This window comes from Podarcis gaigeae (genome assembly GCF_964106915.1).
Source record: "Podarcis gaigeae genome assembly, chromosome: 9".
In the NCBI taxonomy this organism is placed as follows: domain Eukaryota; kingdom Metazoa; phylum Chordata; class Lepidosauria; order Squamata; family Lacertidae; genus Podarcis; species Podarcis gaigeae.
This window is the reverse complement of record NC_139685.1, coordinates 65618458-65644375: the sequence shown is the minus strand read 5'-3', so window position 1 is coordinate 65644375 and position 25918 is coordinate 65618458. Positions and strand designations below refer to the sequence as shown.

General features: G+C 44.7%; 1 protein-coding gene across 10 annotated transcripts in view; it reads right to left on the bottom strand.

The window, feature by feature from the left end:
* The window catches only part of MAPK10 (mitogen-activated protein kinase 10), a 252270-nt gene that overhangs the window by 15070 nt on the left and 211282 nt on the right, over positions 1 to 25918 (bottom strand). For all 10 annotated transcript variants that reach the window (XR_014568354.1, XM_083756672.1, XM_083756673.1 and 7 more), the window contains 2 exons: positions 19996 to 20178; positions 11017 to 11141 (listed from right to left, as the gene is read on the bottom strand). Coding sequence is in view for 9 of the 10 variants with exons in the window: in XM_083756672.1 (XP_083612798.1) it covers positions 11017 to 11141; positions 19996 to 20178 (308 nt within the window). In the remaining variant the exon portion in view is untranslated. The remainder of the gene's footprint in view (positions 1 to 11016; positions 11142 to 19995; positions 20179 to 25918) is intronic.

The window sequence follows — 25918 nt, the reverse complement described above, 5'->3', positions numbered from 1 at the left end:
GGGGACCGAGGGTTGTGGCTTTGCACAAGAGCGGCCGCTGTTGTCTGCTTCATTAGGCGGCCTACTCTAGAGATCAGAGAGGGCTGAGCTGCATTTTATGCCATGTAAGCTGGGCCACTATGGCTGACATCAAAGAGGAGGTGAGGCAAAGGATAAAAATCATCATTTCCTCCCTTCTCCCCATAGAAAGTCTCATCCAGCTAAAAAACAAAACAACAGCACCTAGTTTGAGAGAGGCTTTTCCTTCAGATCTAGTTTTCATTGGTGATGTTAAGGAAAGAGTGTCTTTAAAGCATGTGTAGATGTGTAAAGCAGGTGGCGCTGTGGGTTAAACCACAGAGCCTAGGACTTGCCGATCAGAAGGTTGGCGGTTCGAATCCCCATGATGGCGTGAGCTCCCGTTGCTCGGTCCCTGCTCCTGCCCACCTAGCAGTTTGAAAGCATGTCAAAGTGCAAGTAGATAAATAGGTACCGCTCCGGTGGGAAGGTAAATGGTGTTTCCGTGCGCTGCTCTGGTTCGCCAGAAGGGGTTTAGTCACGCTGGCTACATGACCAGGAAGCTGTACACCAGCTCCCTCGGCCATTAAAGTGAGATGAGTGCCGCAACCCCAGAGTGGGTCACAACTGGACCTAATGGTCAGGGGTCCCTTTACCTTTACCTTTTAGAGTTGTAAACATAGAAGGAGGAGGAGGAGGAGAGGGCAATTTCCTCCTTCAGTAACCCAGGTTTCCATCAGCAGGACCCATTTTTCTATCTCCATGTGCACCCATTGTTTCATTCTGTCTTCTAGGACGTATGGGATTATGTGGTGCACTTGGTTGGTGATATAAAGGTAAAGGTAAAGGACCCCTGACAGTTAACTCCAATCACAGACGACTCTGGGGTTGTGGCGCTCATCTCACTTTACAGGCCGAGGGAGCTGGCGTTTGTCCGCAGACAGTTTTTCCGGGTCATGTGGCCAGCATGACTAAGCAGCTTCTAGTGCAACGGAACACAGAAACTAGAGCAGCACATGGAAACACCGTTTACCTTCCCACTGGAGAAGTACCTATTTATCTACTTGCACTTTTTGGCATGCTTTCGAACTGCTAGGTTGGCAGGCGCTGGGACCGAGCAATGGGAGCGAGCCCCATTGAAGGGATTCGAACTGCCAACCTTCTGATTGGCAAGCCCAAGAGGCTCAGTGGTTTAGACCACAGTGCCACCCGCTGTGTATAGTTCTGTTTTAGCAATTCCCCATCATCACTCTGAGGAGGAGAGGTGCAGGAATTTGTGGCTTTTTGTGTGAGAAAATGAATGAGTGTAGTTTTTTCTGCCACTTACGGAGTTGGGTTGGGGGAATTCAGTTTGCTATATGTGCCTTTCCTTGCTTATTTGTTTGTTTCACACACAAAAATCTTCAATAAAATCTAATTAAAAAAACAACAACACCAGGACCCATTTCTAAGTTATGACTTTTGATGAAGTACCTTAATTTGTCCACCCATAGATAGTTCTTTACCACACTCATTTTTATCGGAGAATCTTCTAGCTTAAAATTGGAGTCCACAGACTCAGACAAATGCTTTCTAGCTAGGAAGGAAATTGCACACCATGTTCAGAGAATCGCTTCATTTGCACAGGTGCTTGAACATGCTTGCCCCTTACAGATGCTGGTAGCCATGGTTACGGTTGCCACGGAAACAAAAAGTCCTGAGGCAGCACTGACTTCCAGCTTGACCAGTTCCCTTCAGCTGGAAGCCTACAGAGATTATTTCGATATAGCAAAGATTAATTAAAACTACAAAGAAATCTCCCAGGCAAAAATACTCACAAAATGTGGCACAGTTTTAGCTTGGGGCTCCTGACTGGTTTTTTCTGTTGTGTCTGTATACAGCAACAGGTCAATGATGCGCTAAAGCTGCACAGTGATGGGTTGCATGATAGGGTGCCACCACTCACCTGAACCCTGGTCAGTGCAAACATACCAGCGGAACCAATCCACTATATCTGCTGGTGTGTTTGCACTGCACCAACCTTGCTGCTGAATCACCTCTCCTCTTCTTCCTCCAAATAAGCAGCTGCCATGAGACTGGTGTCAGGTGCGGAGTGGCACACCACCAAATTGTCCAGTACTTTATCAGTTGTTCTGTGGCACTTCCTCAGTGTTCCTGCATTATTCTACCCAACTCTGCCAATTTCATTGTATGTGGCTGGAAAATAAATGGAAGCCTTGAGGATCTATTGGGCAATGAACGGGGGGTTGCAGAAAGTGACAGTGGATCTACTCACCCCAAAACACTGAAACAAATTCTCTTTGACCTCAAGTGAAGTGGTTTGGAGCCCGATTTTCCCTAATTTATTGGATTGTTCCCATATTGGGTAAACCTGAATTTACAGGGGAAAGCATGGAGTTGTTTGAGGGCAATGTCATTTAGACTACGCCGATTAAATGGGAATGCAAACAGCTGCAAACACACAGTAAATCAAATCATAGAATCATAGAGTTGGAAGAGACCACAAGGGCCATCGAGTCCAATCTATGCTTCCAGGTGCCATAAGAAAGCTGCAGAGATAGCGCAGGATAGTACACACCCTGGAAATGATCTCTTTCAGCTTCTGACTTCTGGAAGAAGGTACAGGGTTATAAAGACTAGAACTATCTGCCTGAGAAACAGTTTTAAACCAAATGCGATTTTGGTTTTAAATGCAGTGTAAGGAGTCTCTAGTCTGTGGGACGCGGGTGGCGCTGTGGGTTAAACCTCAGCACCTAGGACTTGCCGATCGCATGGTCGGCGATTCGAATCCCCGCGGCGGGGTGCGCTCCCATCCTTCGGTCCCAGCGCCTGCCAACCTAGCAGTTCGAAAGCACCCCCGGGTGCAAGTAGATAAATAGGGACCGCTTACCAGCGGGAAGGTAAACGGCGTTTCCTTGTGCTGCACTGGCTCGCCAGATGCAGCTTGTCACGCTGGCCACGTGACCCGGAAGTGTCTGCGGACAGCGCTGGCTCCCGGCCTATAGAGTGAGATGAGCGCACAACCCTAGAGTCTGTCAAGACTGGCCCGTACGGGCAGGGGTACCGTTACCGTTACCGTTAAGGAGTCTCTATGGGAGTATATTGTATTTAAAAATGGGGTATCAGAGTTTTTAGGGGGCTAACCAGGTTGGGATAGCTGGGATAGCAGGCTTGTTGGTTTTTGAATGTCTTATGTAGATTTTTTCAATTTCATTGTTCTGTATGGGACAATGACAATAAAGATTATCTTATTGTATCATATCGTAAACCCTGATGTGGACAGGCTCAAAGAGGCCACTTCTGATTACAATGGCAGATAGCTACTGCAGAACACAATAGACCTTCATGGATCTGTAATGCTGACACATGTAGAATTCTAACGTGAGATCAACCTTAAGGAGGTTGAGGAAAATATACATTCCTAGAAGAAGAGGTTCAGGAAAGGTTTTGCTGATTCATTAGAAAAGGGATTAACTAGAAGGTTTTCCTAGAATCATTGTGAATACAGTGGTACCTCGGGTTACATCGGTTCAGGTTACATACGCTTCAGGTTACAGACTCCGCTAACCCAGAAATAGTACCTTGGGTTGAGAACTTTGCTTCAGGATGAGAACAGAAATCATGCAGCGGCGGCGTGGCGGCAGCAGGAGGCCCCATTAGCTAAAGTGGTGCTTCAGGTTAAGAAAAGTTTCAGGTTAAGAACAGACCTTCAGAACGAATTAAGTTCTTAACCCGAGGTACTACTGTACTGGCTACTACAGAAAATGGAGATTGAGGGTGAGAATGCAGATATCTGCAAGATGGAACAGAATATACAATTTTACAGATCCGTATAAAGCTGCTATGTTTTAAAGCATTTTCCTGGGACATAAACAAGACCTTAGTAGGGTAAAATGAAAATGCATTTACACACTCATGGATGGCTCAAAGGCTGAGGAACAGATGACCTAGCTGGGGCCTCCGCCGTCCAGAGCTATCTTAAATACCAAGATGCCCAAGCAGGAATCATCAGTCAAGCAAAGAACCCAGATGCTACGCCAAAGAGTGCTGGCAAAGGGGCTTTGAATGTCAAAGTTTAGTGTGCAGTGGCACTCCTATACACAGAAAAGAAAATTGTGCAGGAGGAAGGCATACCAAGGAGGTCTGAAAGATCAGGGGGCAAGATATTTATTGATCGCATTTCTATGCTGACCTTACTTCACCCAGGGAGCTCAGAGTATTGCCTTGCCCTTACAACAGCCATGTGAGGTAAATTCGGCTGAGAGACACTGACTGGACCAAGGCCACCCAGTGAGCTTCATGGCAGAGCAGAGATTCAAATTCAGGAATCAGTGGTACTAGTTCCACATGCTGCCCACTGGATTACATGCATATCCCTCCTCAGTAACTTTTGGGGAAGTGGCAATTTAGACAAAAACAGTCAACAGGCCCTGAAGGAAGCAGGTTTCTAAAGCTTTCTGAACCCATCTTGAAGAGCCTTATCAGTCCAGTCCATTTCAGGACCAGACTATCTTCCCAACCATGTTTAGAGAGGTCTCTGCATTTTCAGCTGTATGTAAGAGACTTCCTTCAGTCTGCTGCCACTCTCTGCAATGCACATTCATAATTATGTAACCTCAAAGAATTAGTGTTCCCAGCTACCTGCCTCCTGGCCTTTGGGAGCCTTAATGCCACCTTAATGGGTGACACCCAAGAGGCAGTGAAGCCCTGAAGAAGCTGAGGCCGTGAAACTTGACCAGACTAATTTGATTCTTGGCTAATTTGTCATGTGCATGGAAGGAATGACTAGAACTTCCAGGACCAAGGAAAAACCCAACTTCCCTGTTTCTTTTTGGGTTTTCTAGTGTCTGCTGCCATTAACAGTACCAGAATGTGGTTACTTTTTATGCCGTTTTTCTACATGCTCTTACGCTGCTGTTTTATTATTGCCATTATTCTGAGTTATCCTTCTAATTGTTGATTTTCTGGTGTTTTGTTGTGAAGGGGAAGTTTTGTTTGTGGTGTTTTGTTTGTGTTTAGGGAAGTTTTTAATGACTGATGTTTTAATGTACTTTTAATCTTTTGCTGGAAGCTGCCTAGAGTGGCTCGGGAAACCCAGCCAGATGGGTGGGGTATAAATAATTTACTACTACTATTACTACTACTACTATTATTATTAACCACTCTCAGCATTAATTTTTGTGCAAAGGCAGCAAACAAATAGGGGGATGGTGATGATCATGATGAGGAGTGGGTTTTTGAATTACTTGCAGAGGGTTTCTATGAGTGATTTACCACTTTGTTGCTTTATCAGCTTGTTTGGACAGGAGGCCAATCCAGCAGTCAAGCAACCATCTTGAATATTTCAGTTCACTCAAACCACATCTGGCCATTTGCAGGCTGTCATGTGAATCAGCCCCAAACAATGTGGAGCCATGCCACGTAAGAACCTAAGAGCCTTGCCATATCAGTATAAGGAATCCTGTTGTTCCCCAAAATAGCCAAGCCAGATGCTCCCTGGGAGCCCCCATACAAGAAGTCAAGAACTCTCCTCCATCACAAAAACAGCCTGGAACAAATATGGAAAGTCAATATCTTCCTAAAGCATGGCAACAATTCTTCTATTTCCATAAAATATTTTGCTGTTCTACAAAAGCATTTGAAGCATCTTGGATTGTAATGTCAACCTGGGAACCCTAATCCTAAAATATAATGAATGTTAAGAAAACGTGTAGTACAGCCAATATTGCAAAAATGGCGGCCTGTAGTCAATCGGTAAGGTATAAGTGTGTGGAATAAGTAAGGCTTCCTACCACACATCGCAAACACTCCAGTCAGTAGGAGTCAAAAGTCAATATATTCCTAAATGGCAGCACAAGGGAAGCAATTGTTTACTAGTACTCAGAGGTCAAAAAAGTCAGGTTGGCGTTTGGTTGTATTTTCCTACAATCCGTCTCCAGCTTGTCCTTCATTCATTGTGAATGAACAGCATGTCGCCGGAGTAATAATATACATTTCCCTCTAGTTAGAAGCAGGTCACAGCCTGGCATTTAAAGAAAGACCACCAGCGTCTACAACTTTTTAAACCTGCCAGAGAGAGAGAAAAAGAAGGCTTTTGCCTTCCTTCTGCCATTTCCCAAACGCGTTACACTCCCCGCCATTTGAACGAGGCATCATAATTTTATGGCTCTTCTGTAGCCTATGAAAGGATCGTGAACTTTTTAAAATAGGCTTATAAAATGAGAGTTTAACTGGCTCTGGCTTCTGCACCTTGGCTGGAATGTCATCCCCCTTCCTTTGTCCTCACTTGCAAGCTCACACTGTAAATCCCAGGAAGATGTCCGGGGTCATTACCTCTAGGTTAATCTCTTGACACAAAACCATTGCCATTTGCTACAAAGACCAAGCTATAGATATATATTTAAATGCTCCCTGTTCCCCTCTGCTGTGCTTCAGCCAATTATTCAGAGGCCCCCTTGTGTAAATCTGATACTTTTGGCTTTATTTCCTTTTTCCTCCCACAGCCAAGTTTAGTAGGCCAAGTGGTGAGGTGGGTATTTTTCTTCCGGGGAGATGATGGGTATTATGCACACATTGAATTCCCAGTTTGGGGTTGTGTAGCTTTCAAGAAGAACAGAATAAAAAGGGGGGAACCCTGCAGACAATTAGAAAAACAAAAATATCAATGTGTGTGATCATTAATACTTATCAGTATGTGTGTTCATCAATTGATGTGAGCAGCAAGGCGAAGGTAAAGGGACCGCTGACCATTAGGTCCAGTCGTGACCGACTCTGGGGTTGCACGCTCATCTTGATTTATTGGCCGAAGGAGCCGGCGTATACAGCTTCTGGGTCATGTGGCCAGCATGACTAAGCCGCTTCTGGCGAACCAGAGCAGCGCACGGAAACGCCGTTTACCTTCCTGCCGGTGCGGTACCAATTTATCTACTTGCACTTTGATGTGCTTTTGAACACTGCTAGGTTGGCAGGAGCAGGGACCGAGCAACGGGAGCTCACCCCATCGTGGGGATTCAAACCGCCAACCTTCTGATCGGCAAGTCCTAGGCTCTGTGGTTTAACACACAGCACCACCTGCATCCTGATGTGAGCAGTAGTCAGATGTAAAGCACATTTAAAGCATATGGTTTGCCCCCAGAGAATCCTGCAAACTGTAGCTTGTTAAGAGTGCTGGGAATTTTAATACAGAGGGATAAACTACAGGCTTGGTGAGGTCAATGGGGAGAAGAGTGGGAGGCTCAGTGAGGACAGAAGGAAGGCAGGCTTGGAGAGACAGCGGAAGCTTTGGTGAAGGCGTAGAGAGGCTGGCGTTCCTTTGCATCATCACTGGGCAGGAGGCAAAGGAAAAGCAAGGGAAGATGGTAAAATGTTGACAGGATCAGCTCAGGGCAGTCTTTGCAGCCCTTCACATGCTCCCTCTTTCTGCCTCTTATGTTGAGAATGAGACAAGTGGGGGGGGGCAATCCACCTGCCAATCATGTGACAGCATGATTACCTCACCTGATTGACATGTGGATTGCCCTGCCCCCTGTCAAAGTTGGCCCACAATGTTCCCCATCCCTGGTCTAATGGGTTGGTGGGGAGGGTGAGGTCTGTGAGAATTAACTGGTAAGGAAAAGTCAGGAAGATGGAATAGGGCGCCATTTGAATGTAACCTGCAACACGACAGCTTCCGTTGCAGTGATGTTCATTATCGCTACAGCACTTTTTGGGGAGACTGTCACTGCAAAGGGCATCTGTGTTTACCACTGGTTCACACGGTGCATTTCTACAAGTAATTACATCCCTGAGGATGGTTTGCCCAGAGGAAAGACAGCTGCAATTGACTACATAAATGTTTCAGTGGCTGCACCAGTGGTTTTGGATATCTTTGCCCCGAGAGACACAGATGACTCCCTATCTTGGTCGTCTTTCACAACAGACATTTCGATTTCAGACGACTTTCACCTGCTAGGGTCATTCTTACCTACAATCACAGCCATGGTTGCTTATAAATGGAGTTTTATATATCAATTGTAGCTCATTTTAAGTATTTTAATGAAGAGCGCAGAACATAGAGGCAGCTAGAAGGAAGAGGACGCAAACACTGTACTGGAGGGAAACCTTTGAGTGAGTTTGTGCTCCCATAGAGCTATTAGCATATCTTTAAATACTAGGCGCTGGTGTATCCTTGTGTGACAAAGAGAGTGCTGTTAATTCGAAACAAAAGTGGTGGAATTATTCCCCTTGCAATGTATTGGAATAAATGACTGCAAACTTCTGATAATTACTGATTAGCATTACACAGCCATGTGGGGTTGATGCCTTTGGCCATATGCACCTCCAACGTTCTCAGGTCCCGTTGTCAAAGCAGAAAAGGACACAAGCTTGCAGACTGTGACCTGTCTCTCCATATGGTACCTCATCGCTATGGTAACTGAGAACCTCGCAAACGCTAATGAATTTACTCCCACAGCAACACTGGCATTGGGAAGGATTATGAGAAGCTCTCTAGGGCATATTGTGAAGCTTGCTAGGATTGATTATACCTCCTGTAACTGCATACTAACACCTGACCTCTTCCTCCAGAGGGCAAATGGAGAACTAATGACACTTATGGCACTACTATGGCTTGCTATTGTCGTTCTCCTTTCCTACTAACTACCAACATCAAAACTGCAGGTTGTGACTGGAAAGAAAATATTCCATTTCCTCCGTTTCCTCCAACATTCTACTCCAGTTAACCTCTTAATGATTCATTTCTTTCTTATTTCATTTCATTTCGCATATTAACTACATTTCTCTGCTGGCCAACAGCCAAAGCTCTCTGAGCTCTTCAGCAAACCGAGGATAAAAATATAAAATACAATAACATAACAATAAGACTGCGAAAGAAATGAAAAGGACCTCAAGGTAAAATCAACAGCAGAGGAAAACAGGGGTGCATCAACACATTTTCAAAATAGAGGGTGAGAAAGGGAGAACAAGGTGTTTGCTGGCTACAGAAAATATCACAATGTAGACGCCCGTCAGACTTCTCTAGGGAGGGCATTCCAGACTCAGTGGTAGTTACTATATTCTGTAGCGGCAGCTAAGTTTGGTGAAATGTGTGAAACATGGACAAACATATGTAAAATACTCCATGTATGAACCACAAAGAAAATGATTACAAAACTGATATTCAGATAGTAGTTGTCACCTAATGAGATGAATCAAATAGTGTTGGCAAAGTCACTTATATAATGCAGAGTCCGAAGATAAAAGAAATTCTGATAACACTTTACTAAGCAAACCAGACAAAAAATGCATTCATGAATAGCTCTTAAGATTGTGGAATGTGGTTTATATGATCAAATTCACAGACATAACCCAAACTTGAGTGGGGACGCAACAAAACGATCAACTGAGAGGAAAACCAAGCCCATTTATTCATTTTTCAAAGAATAAAGTTCAGGATATCATTTTTCAGTACTCCCTATGAGGCATAATCTACTTGGTTGCTGTCTTATGTATTACTTGTTACCAGATTATATTCCACATTTATTATTCTATTTAATACAACTAAGCAATACTGCCATCTCTCCTTAACTATTATTATTACAATGCACCCTTTTCTACATTCTGCCATTATTGTTCTTTTATTCGTTTTAAAGCAATTGTTTCACCATGGCAGTTTTATCTTCTTGAACTTGCTATTACTGTTGAGGAAGGGAACTGTAGGGAAAATAATTATATTCATAAATAGCACCATGTTGTTGTTGTTGTTGTTGTCGTCATCATCATCTTCATATTGTAAAAAAGATTATTTCATTTTGTCCTATTGCTTATCAACGGCATTGGGTATTATGGGAAGGATAAAAACAGTATCTCTGTCAACTATTTATCATGTTCTAGCTTCTTCATCATTAACAGAATTAGAATTACAGAGCTAAAAGGAGTCACAAAGTGACAAAATCCAGGCAAGAAGTCTATGCAAAGGTTTGCATTGGCCAATGCTGTGGACTCTGGCCAAACAAAACAAACAATAGAACCAGAGGACTGGAGAAGCTTTTGAGTTGGGGGAAATCAATAGGATGGAAAAGAAAAACAGGGGGGAAATCATACTGTTGCCTGACGAGTGACACGGGACAAATAGATTTCAGTCTGCTTTTCAGCTCCCTCCAGTGTCTTATACTTGTAGTCCAGGAGAGCCACAAACCCTAGAAACTTCTGCCCTCCCCATGCCACACTTTAGTCACCCACTTCTGCTAAAAAAACAATAATGCAACAGAAGTGATTTAGACTATAAAGACATCAGTTGCACATTATCCAGCGAGTTGGAAAAACTTGTCCCAATTCAAATGAGAATTAGGAATCTGTCTGTTTCAGTTTCTCACAGTTTCTCATTTTTGCAGTCTTTAAGCTCAGTTCAATCCATTTCCACATCTGTAACTTTTTTTAAAAAAAAAAAAGATGGCACAGAAAATTTGCCCACATTTTTGTGTGTGTTTATCTTATATTTATTATTACAGTGGTACCTCGGGTTAAGTACTTAATTCGTTCCGGAGGTCCTTTCTTAACCTGAAACTGTTCTTAACTTGAAGCACCACTTTAGCTAATGGGCCTCCTGCTGCTGCTGCGCTGCCAGAGCATGATTTCTGTTCTCATCCTGAAGCAAAGTTCTTAACCCGAGGTACTATTTCTGGGTTAGCGGAGTCTGTAACCTGAAGCGTATGTAACCTGAAGCGTATGTAACCCGAGGTTACCACTGTATTTGTACTTATAGCCCATCATTTAGCAAACGGTTTCAGGCTGTTTTACAAAAGTATAATTGAAATAAATACAATTTAAATGATCACCAAAAAGAACCAGACAATTTTGGAATAATGAAACAGCAGCAGAGAATCACAGTGCGCAACAATGCACGCATAATACTTTTCTCTCTTTTTTTTGCAAATGCTTTCCCCTAAAATGCAAACTGAACAAATTCCTTTTGCATTGCTAGCTGAACGCTGGTTTGTAATAACCGGAAAAGCTTAGTGTAAAGAACAATGTTTTACTTACCGCCTCCACTTCTGCTGGGTCATACCAGACATTAATGTACGGATGCTGTAAGGCTTCATCCACTGATATCCGTTTGGCTGGGTCAATCACTAGCATCTTTGACAAAAGGTCCCTGGCTTGGCTAGCTGGAGCAAGGAAACCAAAAGAGAAAATGTGTCAGAGCAGGAATCTCCAGCCAGGAAGGGGCTGAAGAGACAATCAACGTGATGTCAAATTCAGACAAGTTAAAGCCAAGCAATGCACTAATTTATTGTACAGCAAAATGCTCTTTAATAGGCAGAGAGAGAGCTAGAACATTGATAGATATCTCTGGTAGACCTCGTTGTCATTCATGGTAACCATTCCAAGATGACGTTTATGGTTTTCATTTATAAAAATGGAGTTAGATTAACACATCCACTTTCCCCTTCCATGCTCTTTATAATAAGTCAATATTCTTTGTATTAAAAAAAAATTCATTGCAATGTGCACTCCCACTATATTGGGGGTGCCTTTTGCGGGATCGCGTGTGGTGCTGCAGTTCCACACTTTTTCTGGGTCTGCAATCTCACGCAGGTCACATGACTTGTGCAGGATTTCAGACCTGGAAGATGGTGTCCTAGATTTGGGTCACGTCACCTTGGAGAGTATGCAATTCTCAGCAATTGGCATTCTGGGGCCTAGAGTGCCTCAGACAGTCGAGGCAGAACACAACACTTTTTGCCAACATTTGCATTCCTTTACGTTCTCTTCATTTGAACAATCTCTCTTCTCTGCAAAGTTGTCATTTCTACTGACTGTTCTCAAGTTTAAGAAGCAGGAATTTAACATATCCCTTAGCTACAATGCTGATAAGGCTGATGGGATGGTAATTAGCTGTGAGGTGCGTATCCTTCTTCTAACAGAAGAACAGTCCCTGATGGAATCACACTGGCAGCATTCCCAAAATGGAATAATTTATAAATAGTTTGACCCAACTGCATTCCTGATAATTTAAAACCCCTCTCTAGGGATTATATCCCCCTCAGAAGGGTAATTACTAGACAAGTAATCAACTAATCCAATCATATTGGAGTCTGAAGCAGGAGACCACAATTCAGAAACACAGAAATACCTTCCAGGTCTCCGGGAATACACAGGTGAAAATTGGAGAAATAATATTATTATTCCACAATAATAATTTTACTATTTATACCCCACCCATCTGACTGCATTGCCCCAGTCACTCTGGACAGCTTCCAACATATATATATATATATATATATATATAATGAAACATTAAAAAATTAAAAACTTCCCTATACAGGGCTGTTTTCAGATGGCTTGGGGGTCAGGTAATATACCCTCCAACATTTCTCCAAAGAAAATAAGGATGTCCTAAGGAAAAGCCAGATATTCCGGGGTCAAATAAAACACTGGGATGGCTTCTGTAAATTTGGAACTTTCCCTGGAAAATAGGGCAACTTGGAGGGTCTGCTGGACTTGAGACACTGGTTATTAATGGTTTGGAGGCCTAATAATAATATATAATATTGATTTATTTCTTACCTGCCCTTCACCCTAAGGTCCTAGGGTGGGTTACAGTATTACAAAACAATATTAAAACAACTTACAACCATAAAAATAAGGTGGGTCCTAAAGAACGTTAAATGGGGCACAGTTGGCGCTGTGGTCTAAACCACTGAGCCTAGGGCTTGCCAATCGAAAGGTCGGCAGTTCAAATCCCCGTGACGGGGTGAGTTCCCATTGTTCAGTCCCAGCTCCTGTCAACCTAGCAGTTCGACAGCACATCCAAGTGCAAGTAGATAAATAGGCGGGAAGATAAACGGTGTTTCTGTGCACTGCTCTGGTTTCGCCAGAAGCGGCTTAGTCATGCTGGCCACATGACCTGGAAAAACTGCAGACAAACGTCGGCTACCTCAGCCAGTACAGCGAGATGAGCGCCACAACCCCAGAGTCGTTCGCGCCTGGACTTAACTGTCAGGGGTCCTTTACCTTTAAAGAACGTAAACCTCAAGTGACGAAAGCTATGGTAAAGAGGTGCACCTTTAGCATTAGTATAATGAAGGTGCCAGAAGCATCTCTGTGGGGAGCGAGTTCCACCGCTTAGGGGCCACCACAGAGAATGCCCTCTCCCGGGCTGCCAGCTGCCCCCAAACCTCTGAGGGTGTAGGAACAAACAAGAGGGTCTCCTCTACTGATCTCAGGAGGGCCTGTATGGAAGGAGGCAGTCTTTCAGATATTTGTGACCTGAGTTCTTTTAGGGCTTTAAACAGCAACCTTGAATTCAGCTTGGAAACCAACTGTCAACCGATGCAGCTGTTTTAAAACAGGGGTTATAGGAGATTTAAACAGAGGAAGGATAAAAGAAAAACAGGAACTGGTGGAGCTGGTTTACTAATGAGTGGCCTGGATTACTAAATCATTTCTCTATTTCTATTATTTCTATGCCATCCTTTACCCAGAGATCTCAGGATTTGTTTTAATTGCCCTCGCTGGATGAAATCCAATAACTGTTTTCAAAAAGTAAGCGTGTCCATGGTTGAAAACCACTTAAATATGGCATCTTTTCCTCAACAAGGAGTTTAATTGCAGGATGAGAGTCATCTGATAAACTGACCTTTTTTCCTTTCCAGCACACCCTCAACCAGCGCTATGATTTTTACCCTCAACTGCCCTTAATTAAAATCAGCACTTATGTGCAGGAAAAATAACTAATGGGTTAGGGTATAAAGACTCGCAATTCTAACAAAGAGCCTCTGTTGCATAAAGACGTATGAATTAGAAACCTCTCCAGTTCATTGTAAAAGTATTTACAGGGTGGGTATATTTCATGCAATTTGGACAGGATTCAAAAATTGACCCTTGTCTTCTTTCTTGGGCGATCCCTCGTAGGCGAGTAAAATTGTCTTCCATAAACACAGTTTTAAAATGAGTTCATAAGTGACTGTGGAGGCCAATTCTGGATCCACACATCCTTCCACAGTGGGAACATTGGTTTCCAGGCATGAGTTGATCACGGTGTGGATTTGCCAAGCGTGCCTTCCCCTTAGGACGTTTCTCCCTTGTGTCCTGAGTTTGAGTGTCTTCAAAGCCCAATTGGAGCACTCGCAGGCAAGTGTTTCCCAGTTGTTGGTGTTTATACTACATTTTTTAAAAAAATTGCCTTGAGACAGTCTTTAAACCTCTTTTGTTGACCACCAGCATTACGCTTTCCATTTTTAAGTTCAGAATAGAGTAGTTGCTTTGGAAGATGATAATCAGGCATCCATTGGTGGCCGCTAGCCATCAGAATTTTACAGAATCGTCAGATTAAACATTATCTCCAGTGCTTTCTCTGCAGACAGCAATGTAGGTTAAAAAAATACCCATCTGAAGCACGGGACCCATTCCGTTCAAGGATTTCAAATTTAAGTTGCACATCGATTCTGACATAGCTACTTCTGCAATGTTAATATGGCCATCTTAGGACTGCCTGGAGGGATAAAAAAACAGCCATCCAGCTTGATCCCTATTTTGATGGCAATAACTACACCTCTGTTCCTGATATGAAGAAGCAATAATATCAGCATCAGAACCCAAACCTGTCAGATTACTGCAGCATCACTTGCCTAAATCCACTCTATTTTCAGAGAAGTAATTGCCTCTGTGTTACAGAAAGCCACTGAGCGGCAAGCCGACAAAGAGATGGCTATTCGTATCTCCTAGGAATTGTTGAGCCTCTGGGAGTCGCCAGTTAAACATGGAATCTGGCCAAGAGAGGCCAAGCCTTGAGCCACCCTGACAGAAGGAGCTTCATTAATTTCCCAGATGAAAGCTCATTTGAATGACTGACAAGCAGGAGGAACGGCAGAATTTTCTCTCTCGTTCTCCTGTATCTGTCAATCAAAGGACTCATACAGTCACACCAAATGTGGGTGTGAATCCAGCCCTGTTTTCCTCGCGGAAAAGGATTTGTGCCATCAAAATATTGTTAATGTTAATTTTTAAAAAGCTATCCATATGCTAAGTGCTCCGTGGACGATAGTATTCTTCTTAATTATTGGCACATTAATTCCGTATCTGACATACAAAAACCTCTACTTGGTCACCGTTGACTGGGTGTTTTTAAAGAAGCAACCAAAGTGCAAAAATATTCTGATGGTATGCCTTTCTTCCAAGTACAATGGAGTATTTATAGCCATGCACGTTTATTCTGGATGAATCCAGAATAAATACCATCTTATGGGCCCGTACTTCTAAAAGCTTAATGCAGGTTAGAAAGTATAAAGGTAAAGGTAAAGGGACCCCTGACCATTAGGTCCAGTCGTGGCTGACTCTGGGGTTGCGGCGCTCATCTCGCTTTATTGGCTGAGGGAGCTGGCGTACAGCTTCCGGGTCATGTGGCCAGGATGACTAAGCCGCTTCCGGCGAACCAGAGCAGCGCACGGAAACGCCGTTTACCTTCCAACCAGAGTGGTACCTATTCATCTACTTGCACTTTGATGTGCTTTCGAACTGCTAGGTTGGCAGGAGCAGGGACCAAGCAACGGGAGCTCACCCTGTCACGGGGATTCAAACCGCCGACCTTCTGATCGGCAAGTCCTAGGCTCTGTGGTTTAACCCACAGAGCCACCCACGTCCCTAGAAAGTATATGTGCACACATTTATTGAAAGTGGGGGGCGGGCAGGGGCAAAGCTAATAACAATTTAATATAATAATTTATTATTTATACCCTGCCCATCTGGCTGGGCTTCCCCAGCCACTCTGGGCGGCTTCCAAAAAAACAATAAACTACTGTAATACATCAAACATTAAAAGCTTCCCTAACCAGGGCTGCCTTCAGATGTCTTCTGTAAGTCTGGCATCATGCTCTGGCATCGGGGGCGGAGAGCAGACGGGGGCATGGTGTCCGTGCAGGAGCGTGGCGCCTGGCATGGTGGGGAGTGCGCAGCGCATGTCTGCAGGGAGGCAGCCACAATGGTACCCCCCTCCCCGATGATGCCGGGGTCAGTGTGCCCCCCCCTTCCCTCTGCCGGGGGGGGGGAGCGACCCATGTCCCACACTTGCCGCTCATGAAGCAGAGGTTCACATACAAAATAAACGGATGCAAATTAAGAACAGGGCAACTCCAGCCCTCCAGATGTTACTGAGATGCAATTCTCATCACTGAAGATGCTTGCTGGGGCTGGTGAAGTTGTGGTTTAGCAACATCTGGAGGGCCAAAGGTTCCCCACACCTGATGTAAAATAAACCTAATTTGGATATTTGGGCCGGGACCCAGATTTCAAGGTGTCTACTAACTCCCCCAAAGCTGCAATTTGCACCTTCCAGAGATTCTCCCAAACTTCACCAGAAGCTTTTCAAGGGGTACCAGGAGGTGCAGCAGAAAGTAGAAGAGCTCCTTTGCACAAGGAGAACACAGCACACAAAATCTTGCTGTCTATACTTGGGGGTTCTGTTTAATTTTGGTCTTTGTTCTTATTTTCCAAATGTCAGGGGAGGGGAAGAATGGAAAGTGGACAGAGAAAAGGAAGAAATCAGAGGTGTCATACATCAAAAAGAAAATGGATCTGTGGGGTAGCTTAGTAAAACTAACAGCTGGAGCTGATAGGAAATTTGCTCAAAGGGGCAGCACCCATGATCTGTGTCATGTGAATCCCCATTTAAACCAACATGTCATCGGGTGTCTTGTACCATCACTCACAAAGCATACATTAAAGCAGTTGGAATAGTTCTGCTACAATTGTTCTTGTAATCAACTTTTTTTGTACATACAAGCGAAAGAAAGAGCAAGGGGCTTTGAAAATTATTGCATTTAAACAGATGATAGGTTGAGCAGTTTATGAATTCTGCTGAAAAAGTACTGGACGTAAGGAACTTCATGACCATAAAGGAGGTTCCATAAATTGCTTCCACAGGTGACAGCCAAATGTCAAAATATCACCTTCTGCTGCATGACGGAGCAGGTTTGGTTTCCAGTATGCCAAACACCTTCTTTAAAAGGTTTGGGGGCATCTTGTCAAGAGAATATATATTTTAGGAAATAGATCAGGGCAGGAAATCAGGACTGGGGATGGGGGAGCCATATCTGCATGTGTGCAAAAATATGTTTGCTTTCATCCAGGGAGTGAAAGAAGATCTTAATTATCTTTCTCTCTGCATCTGCTTCAAATCCCTTGTAAGTCCATTATTGTGCTTGGTTATTGTGGTGGGCTGGGGCGGGGAAGGGAGGGTGGGATAATAGAGAGCTCTCAGTGCTTCTGAAGCCATTTGGCCAGACCTTCAATCACCCCCCAGAGTGCAGACAAACAGCCTTGCTGTATGATGGGAAAAGGCATTCTGGGTAATGACATGCAAATTGCCGCAGATTAAAAAACATTATGCATCACCGTTACAAGCAACCTTGGGAATCCATGTGTGCAAAACTGATACACACTTTTGGAAGGTTCCAAAACGCTAATCGGAAACCTTTTCTGTATAAAACACACACATCAATCGCTGTTTTCTCGGAAAAGCTTGCCGTCCCTGTTGAAGTTAACCGCGGCCTCCGCTGATGTTTAAAATCATCTTGTCATTGCAGACAATGGCATCTGCTCATCTAGTGCCACTGTAATCAAGGCAGGACTGGGCTTCCAGTGTCAGACTTTGGCTGAATGTGGCACTGTGTGCTTCTCAACTGACAAAAGCCTGAAACCAGAGCAAGTTAAACCAGCAGCCCTCCCTATTTAATTCTTCCCAGGAAGGTCTCGTGCGTTTTTGTACACAGCTTACGGGGATTTGCTTCAAACAAAGGATGGGGAGGTGCTGGGGGGGGGGGGCAATCCAGTCCCTTCCCTACGTGCAGCATTGGGCACAAGAATATGGATACCTGATTTTTTCAATGAATCCGGGGACATTTTATTTTATTTTTTGAAGCTGGGTAGCAACAGGGAGTCAGTAGTGGGGATGGTGAGGCAAAAGACCCTGGGCCCAAGCACACATGCATATTGTATAAAGGTGCAAAGCCCTTCTTTCGCACCCTGTGAAACATAAATGCGCAGTTTTTTAAAAAACTGAGCAACAGCATGCCGCCCACCCATGACTTCTGAGCCTTCCCCAATCTCCTTCCCCCTTCCCCCTTTGTTTTGACAGATATGGGGAGGCTTGGGAGTCACGGGTAGGCGGCCGTTGCCCAGGAGGGGCCAGTCTGGTAGTGCAGTTGGCTCTGGCTGGCTTCAGGAGCTGCTCGCTGCCGTGGCGCAGGAAAAATGGCAGGCGCTACAGCAGCGAGCAGCTCCTGAAGCCAGCCAGAGCCAACTGCGCTACCAGGCTGGCTCCGGGCTGCTGAGGCTGCCGCTGCCACGTTTCCCAGGGACAGATTTGCGAATCTGGGGACATTCTGAGACGAAATTTGTCCAGGGACAGATTTGCAAATCCGGGGACTGTCCCCGGGAACCAGGGACATCTGGTAACCCTACACAAGAAGGCTGCTGAGAGCATGGAGGAAATTGGTAATGGACAATTCCTCTATGCAGGAGGGGACGATGTTGGCAGAAGGCTTAATTAACCCTATAGTTCTTTCCTTGGTATGCAGGAAGTTGCCTTATGCTGATTCAAGGCTTTGATTCCTCTAGCTCAGCACTGTTTACACTGACCTGGAAGCAGCCCTCTAGGCTTTCAAGCAGGAGACAGTGCTATTTGGGGTTTCTGGAACTGGTCCTGCCTGAGCTGACAATGGTGGTCCCAGCGGTGGTGTTGAAGACTCACAGACCGCTGGTCCTGAGGGACATCAACATCCATGCTGAGGCCCCTCACTCAGGGCAAGCCATGACAACCATGGCACTATCTCCAACATGTCACCAGCCCAAGGTTCTGGCTGGGCAAGAAGAGCATGATCTGAGAACAGGGGATATTAACATCAGCCTCTTATCATGGGTGGATCACCTCCTGTTGAGGATTTAGGTGTTCGGCAGTTTCCCCCTCCTGCAGAGGAGGAGAAGGACCTATTCAGATGGTCTGCCTTCAAGGCTGGCAGATCCCTTTGATTTCCAGATGGCTCTAGAGAACTTTACGGCTAATACAACTGGTTCTCCTGCTGAAGCCCTGGCTGATCCGTGGAATATACAGATGGCCCAGGCTGTTGACACAATCACCCTGGAGTGCCCTCTTCCACTTGATGGAGCCCAGCTGGCTCCTTGGTATACAACAGAGCTGAGGGCAATAATACGAGCCAGGAGAGGAGCTTGAACACAAGTGGAGAAAAACTCCAGACGAATGCAAGCAGACCCTCGTGAGCGCTGATCACCGAGCCTGCTCAATGGCGGTGAATACAGAAAATAAGGCATACTTTGCTGTTTCCGCTGCAGCTTCACTGTGTTGTAGTGGAAGGGCCTTTTACAGTCTGGCCTGAAGGAGGTGCTAGAACGGATAGTGGCTCGTTGTGACCTGTTTCCAAAAGACGTCGAAGATAAAATCGCCTTCCTCTTCCAGGACTTCTGATTCTACTGTGATTCTTCAAATCTGTGTTTTTATATTGTAAACTGCCCTGTGATCCTTGGGTGGAGGGCGGTACAGAAATTAATAATAAATAAAATTGCTTCCAATAAAAGTGTTGTTTGTTAATGGGACTGAACGAAAAATAGTTGGCAACTTTTCCTTTGAAATGTGGAGATTTGACCACAACCTTCTAGCAGGCTACTGTCCCTGTGACATTTCTGGTAGCACAGTTAGTAAATGCGTCACTTCACAGTGTTTTAATGTAGGAACTTTAAAATACCTATGAGCTTGTCTCCAGCTGCTTGTGTGAATGGGTTAATGGAGGACACATTTTCCAAGCCATGGTCTAAAGAGGAACATGAAGCTATACATAGATTTAGGTCTAGTCAGTGTCTGGAAGGCTGACCGCTACATATGCTGCCTTGAGTTCCATGATGGAAGAAAGAGAAGAAATAAACATAATAAAGACATTTCAAATGCAAGGCATGCCTAATCTCATAGAACTTGTTCATGCATGGTTCATACCCCTCCTTTACTCTTACCTTTGAGTTTGTTGTGTTCTGAATCAGCTGGGAAGAGAGAGTCTGGGAAGAGTTTGGGGAAAGTGAGGCCGGCGTATTTAGGTCGGTTTTCCACATAGTTCCGCACTGTGGGCTGGAGTTTCTTCATGAATTCTGGGCAGGGGGTTCCGAGCTGTTCAATTACCTTATTCCACTGGTCAATATCTGAGCAGAGATAGTTAAGGAAAGAAGAGGTGCAGATTCCCCAACCCCATCCTCAAGCAATCCAAGGCATTTCTCCCAATTTCGAAGTGATTGGCACATTTGGTGTCTGAAGAAGACCGATGTGGAAACTCAAAACCAGTGGTTCACTTTGGGAGCAATATCACGTTAAAGCAATTCCATCCGCCGCCCACATAATCCCAACATATTCTATTAAAGCGTGATTTTGCCTCACTGGTTTGGGTGGGATTATGGCAAAATTCGTACACTCACTTTGTGATTCAGCGCCCATCACAAACCTGCACTGCTCACAACTCCCTGCCTTTCCATTCTCACCACATCACTAGCTTAGAGGTGCTTTATTACAATCATGTGGAGTACTTTTCATGCCACCATTGGCACCCCTAATGGGGAAGGACAAGCGACGTGAATTATCCACATGACTTATCTGTCCATGTGATCAAATCATCCAGACATTGCCAAGATGGTGTGGGAGCCACTGACGAGGCAATAACTTTGCAGTGGCAACTATATCAGCAGCTGAACCACAAAGGTAATGCATAAATTGGCTTAAATAAGGCTTGGCATCATGATCCCATATCAACCATGAGTTTCCTCATGAGGTATCCAACTTTCTCAAAGCCTATTATTCGAGCAAAGTACCGTAGTTCTGCTTGTTGTTACTCTCAGAGAACTCAACAAAGACAATGGAAGTACATTTCATGAGCGGATCAGGGAATGAATGTTGTGCCAGCTTGCTCTATTCATCAGAAGTGAATTGAACAGAAGTGAATTGAAAGTCCAGAGGTATACAAAATTGTGTGAACTCTTTGCAAGACCTCTCTGCCAAGGTAATTTCGCCTCTCTTTTTTGCACCTAATTATTCATGAGACACCTTGTATTATTTAAAAGCACAGGTTCTTCTAGGAAATAAGATGCTGCATAATGGAAGACACCCAGAATAAGTACCAGTAGGTAGAAATGCAGGTGATTTGTACACATGCATGAAGGTACATGCATTCTGTCTGTCAATTACATGTAGCAACCACTACTGGGGGAGAGATTGTGTGCAAGCTAAACCCAAATGTTCCGGCTTCATCTTCTTTGCACAATTTTAAAAATATGGTTTGGCTTCCCCATGGCAGAAAATGAACCACGATGACCATTTTTTTCAAACCCAAGTACTTCCACATGGAAATGTGTAGCAACCACTCTCCAGCTCCTTGGGCAACCATCACTACTCCTTGCTGCAATGAATTTGTGGTTGTTAATAAAGCCCTAAATGGCCTTCCAGGCACATTCCAGAACACAGAAGTCACTGTTCAGAAGCCTTAAAATCTACAATGAATGTGGTCAAATCAGGTGACAATAGGGGCATTGCTGTATACATTTTATATCCTGGTTCTCACACCAAGAAACGTCATTTGAAATGCCCTGCTCACATGTGCATCACTGTTCATAGCTGAAGTGTCTTAATTCTTCCTGTTTCCTAATACTAGAACCCGGGGCCATGCAATGGAGCTGAATGGTACATGATTCAGAATCGACCAAAGGAAGAATGTCTTCAGGTAGTGCATAAAACAATATAATCTGCTGCCACAAGAGCCAATTTCAACAAGTGGATTAGACAAATGCATGAAAGGTGAGGCTATCAATAGCTACTAGTCACGGTGGCTGGATGCGACCTCCAGGACAAGAGGCAACATGCCTCTTCATACCACTGGGGATCAACAGCAGGACAGGGCTATCCACCCTGGGCTTCCCAGAGGCACCTGGTAGCCACTGGGCAAACTAGGCTGCTGAACTGGACAGGCCTTTGGTTTGATCCATTAGGGCTGCTTCTCTGTTTTCTTAGGCTCTTACTCTGCCATAGTCTGTCCTGATTTGAAACAAAGAGGGTGATAGTTCTTTGGTTAAATATATACTAGAAAATGAAACAAAACTATCTGTTGTTCAAAATGAATCTCACCAGAGCAGTCCATGAAATGGCAAGCTGCGCACTGCACGTCATTCTGCACTTATGAGCCTGCATTGGCATGCATATGCTCTAGGAGCAAGAGTAGGCTTCCTCAAACTCGGCCCTCCAGATGTTTTTGGCCTACAACCCCCTTGATCCCTAGCTAGCAGGACCAGTGGTCAGGGATGATGGGAATTGTAGTCTCAAAACATCTGTGGGGCTGAGTTTGAGGAAGCCTGAGCAGGAGTGAGATCCACCCAACCCCAACTCAGATATTTGATGTCTAGTGACCAGGGGACCAGGAGATAGAACCCTGGAGACTTTAACAACTAACCCTAATGCTTCTTAAAGATGCCCACAACCATCCTCCCCCCAAAAGGCAAAAGTGATTCATGTAAGATGTACCAGGAAAATTAGGAATGTCCCACGAGTGTGTGAAATTGGGATGGAAGTGGCGAGGAACAGACCAAGAATTCAGCAGATATGAGTGGAACATACTGCTCACATTCCACTGGGTAGAGTAGGGTGAAGTTGAGAAGCAACAGATTGATAAAGCTAAACTAGGGTAGTTTAACAGATCTCTTGTTAAAAAGCTGTAGACAGGTAGGAAAGATGTTGGGAACTATTGTTAAGTATGGATGGGTACCTGCCAACATCTACACGCCATCAGATAGCCCAGTATTGACCCACCCTCATACCCCTCATTTTGATCATCCAGCTGGTCATTACTGCCTGCCCACTTGCCCTCTCCAAGAGTGACAAGCAAGGAGGAGGAGGAAGAAAAAGACATCCACTTGCCTTGGTCTCTACTTGTTGGAAGTGGTATGGATTGGCCCAGAGGAGTGGGCAAGCAAACAGGAAGTGGTGACCATGGGAAAGAAGCAGGGAGAGACCCAAAGGCCTCTTGACTAAGTGCCAACTCCGCCTCCCATAAACCTGGAACTGACACTAGACAGTTCTTTTGGGCACAGAAATCAGTATGTTGGAAGCCACTGAGATGAATGCCAGACATGTTGGCATCATTTCATATAAATCACATGGATGAGGAAAGAATATTTTTTAATATTCGGAGAAAATAGGCTGAGTTATTGCCACTGGCTTAGCTACTTTCCAGTTAAGGAGGACACCACCCCCTTCCCAACACAAGAAGGCCCTTCTTCCATCAATTTTGTGGCATCTCTAACTTCCAATTCTTTTCACAATGAGAGTGGGAGAGACACATAAAACCAGTGCCCAATCTCAACTACATATAAAGTACCTGAAGCCCCACTAATACTGAGAGGAATGGAGAAACCGGCAGAAATATAACCACCCTCACAATCACGATCAGAAAATCATCTACTCAAGGACAGGTACAACAAGTAACTTGATACCTTTGATTGGGCCACTCCTGCCAGTACAGCAGTGGGAAAGGACTTTTGATTGTAACATACGGAAATGAAAACACAACGGGAATATTAGGTTATTATAGAGCAATCCGCAACCCATATCAGTATATACAGCACAAAGATTAGATCCACTGAGATTAGGTGAAGGGATGAAATGCTTTAATAACAGGCTGGGTACATGCAGGTTGGCTCAAAAACACACCAATACTTAAAGCAGCTGCAAATATGGGTCATAGCACAGCACAAATTCTAAGCATTTTGTCTCCTTGGGGAGTTCACAGCACAAATACCCATGCTGTTGGGCCACCTAGAAGGCTCACTGTGCTTTATAAAATGCCCAGGGAATTACAGGATAACCAGCCGACGAGACATATACTACTCACAGAGCGGGAAATACAAATGTAGTCATTTAGGATCATTCCAGCTTGTGGTTTCTAGTTCGCTGATGTTACTCACAGTGTAGCGCTGCTAAGAGACACTGTTCTAGCACACAGATATGGAATCAGGAACATGGCGTGCTAAGACTATGCAGCAGCACAGTCCAGGGCACTGCAAGCAGTACTCAAATTATTAGGGTGGAGGGAGGAGGGATGGCAAGCTTTCATGAAGTTCACTTGTTCCAACCTGCCTGTCCCTTCCAATTTTAGCCACGCCCCCTCCATTTTTGCATTCTAATAACAGTATCTAAGGGGAGCATCAAAAAATGTCAGGGGCCTTCTTTCGCACCCTGTAAAACTTAAATGCACAGGGGAGAATTAAGATTAGTAGGATGTATGGTGTGATGTTAAAAAACACACACCAAAAAACTAAGAGAAATCCCCAAACACCTTCCAGCCATTGCATTTATTACCAGTATTCTTTTAAGTAAACAGTGTGTTCCTCTGTTAAGCCTACCCTCTCCCCATCCCTACGGAACCTAGGATTTGCGATTTTTGAAAGCAGAAGAAGAAGAAGAAGAAGAGTTTGGATTTGATATCCCGCCTTTCACTCCCCTTCAGGAGTCTCAAAGCGGCTAACAATCTCCTTTCCCTTCCTCCCCCACAACAAACACTCTGTGAGGTGAGTGGGGCTGAGAGACTTCAGAGAAGTGTGACTGGCCCAAGGTCACCCAGCAGCTGCATGTGGAGGAGCGGAGACTTGAACCTGGTTCCCCAGATTACAAGACTACCGCTCTTAACCACTACACCACACAGGAACAAGCACAGATCCATGGAGGAACATCTGCACTGGTGCCAGCACTTCTTGGATCTGTCTAGATTACCTGTTTGTGTACGTCTGACTGGGTAAGTAATGAAAGCTGCTATCAAATTAGAGTTAGCCATGAATTTCAACATCCTGTTATGCTTTGCCCTAACTGGTATTGGTGGGCAGGGGGGAACCTTGTTATGGCACGACCTGGTGATTGGTGGGCATAGGAGCCAACTCCTAGAGGCTGAGGTCCCTTTGGGCTCCCCAATAAAATATTTCAGCCCCCCTTCCCCCCCAAAAAACACACTGTTGGACTTTGCTATTCAAATGGTATATGCCACATCTTGTGCCCACCCGCAAATATCTTATTCAAGTTGGTACCCCTGTAGGTGTCTCTGCTTTTTAAGATGCTGTCACCTTGCCAACAAAGGTCCGCATAGTTAAAGCTATGGTTTCCCCAGTAGTGATGGATGGAAGTGAGAGCTGGACCATAAAGAAGGCTGATCGCCGAAGAATTGATGCTTTTGAATTATGGTGTTGGAGGAGACTCTTGAGAGTCCCATGGACTGCAAGAAGATCAAACCGATCCATTCTGAAGGAAATCAGCCCTGAGTGCTCACTGGAAGGACAGATCCTGAAGCTGAGGCTCCAATACTTTGGCACCTCATGAGAAGAGAAGACTCCCTGGAAAAACCCTGATGTTGGGAAAGATGGAGGGCACAAGGAGAAGGGGACGTCAGAGGACGAGATGGTTGGACAGTGTTCTCGAAGCTGCCAGCATGAGTTTGACCAAACTGCGGGAGGCAGTGGAAGGCAGGAGTGCCTGGTGTGCTCAAGTCCATGGGGTCACGAAGAGTCGGACATGACTAAACGACTGAACAACAACAACAACCCCTGTAGGTGGGGAATAATGGACATGAATGGGACATGGAGCTGTTCCAGGTACCAGGGATGTGAGCTACAGCCGCCTGAAGGGAACAGAGAGCAGCTATGCACGCAGAGTGCAAAGTGGGGGGGGGGGGGTGACGACTGCTGAGAAGATCTGTGTCTTGCTTAGGAAAGATGCCCTGCAAATGAGAACAAAGGGACTAGAGAAAATGTTGCACAGCCTTACAGGAAACGGAGTGCACAGCTAATAGCATCTCTCCCTATTTGTTTAAGAATACCAACACAATTAAGGGTGAATTTCAAACAAATCATCAGCTGCTAG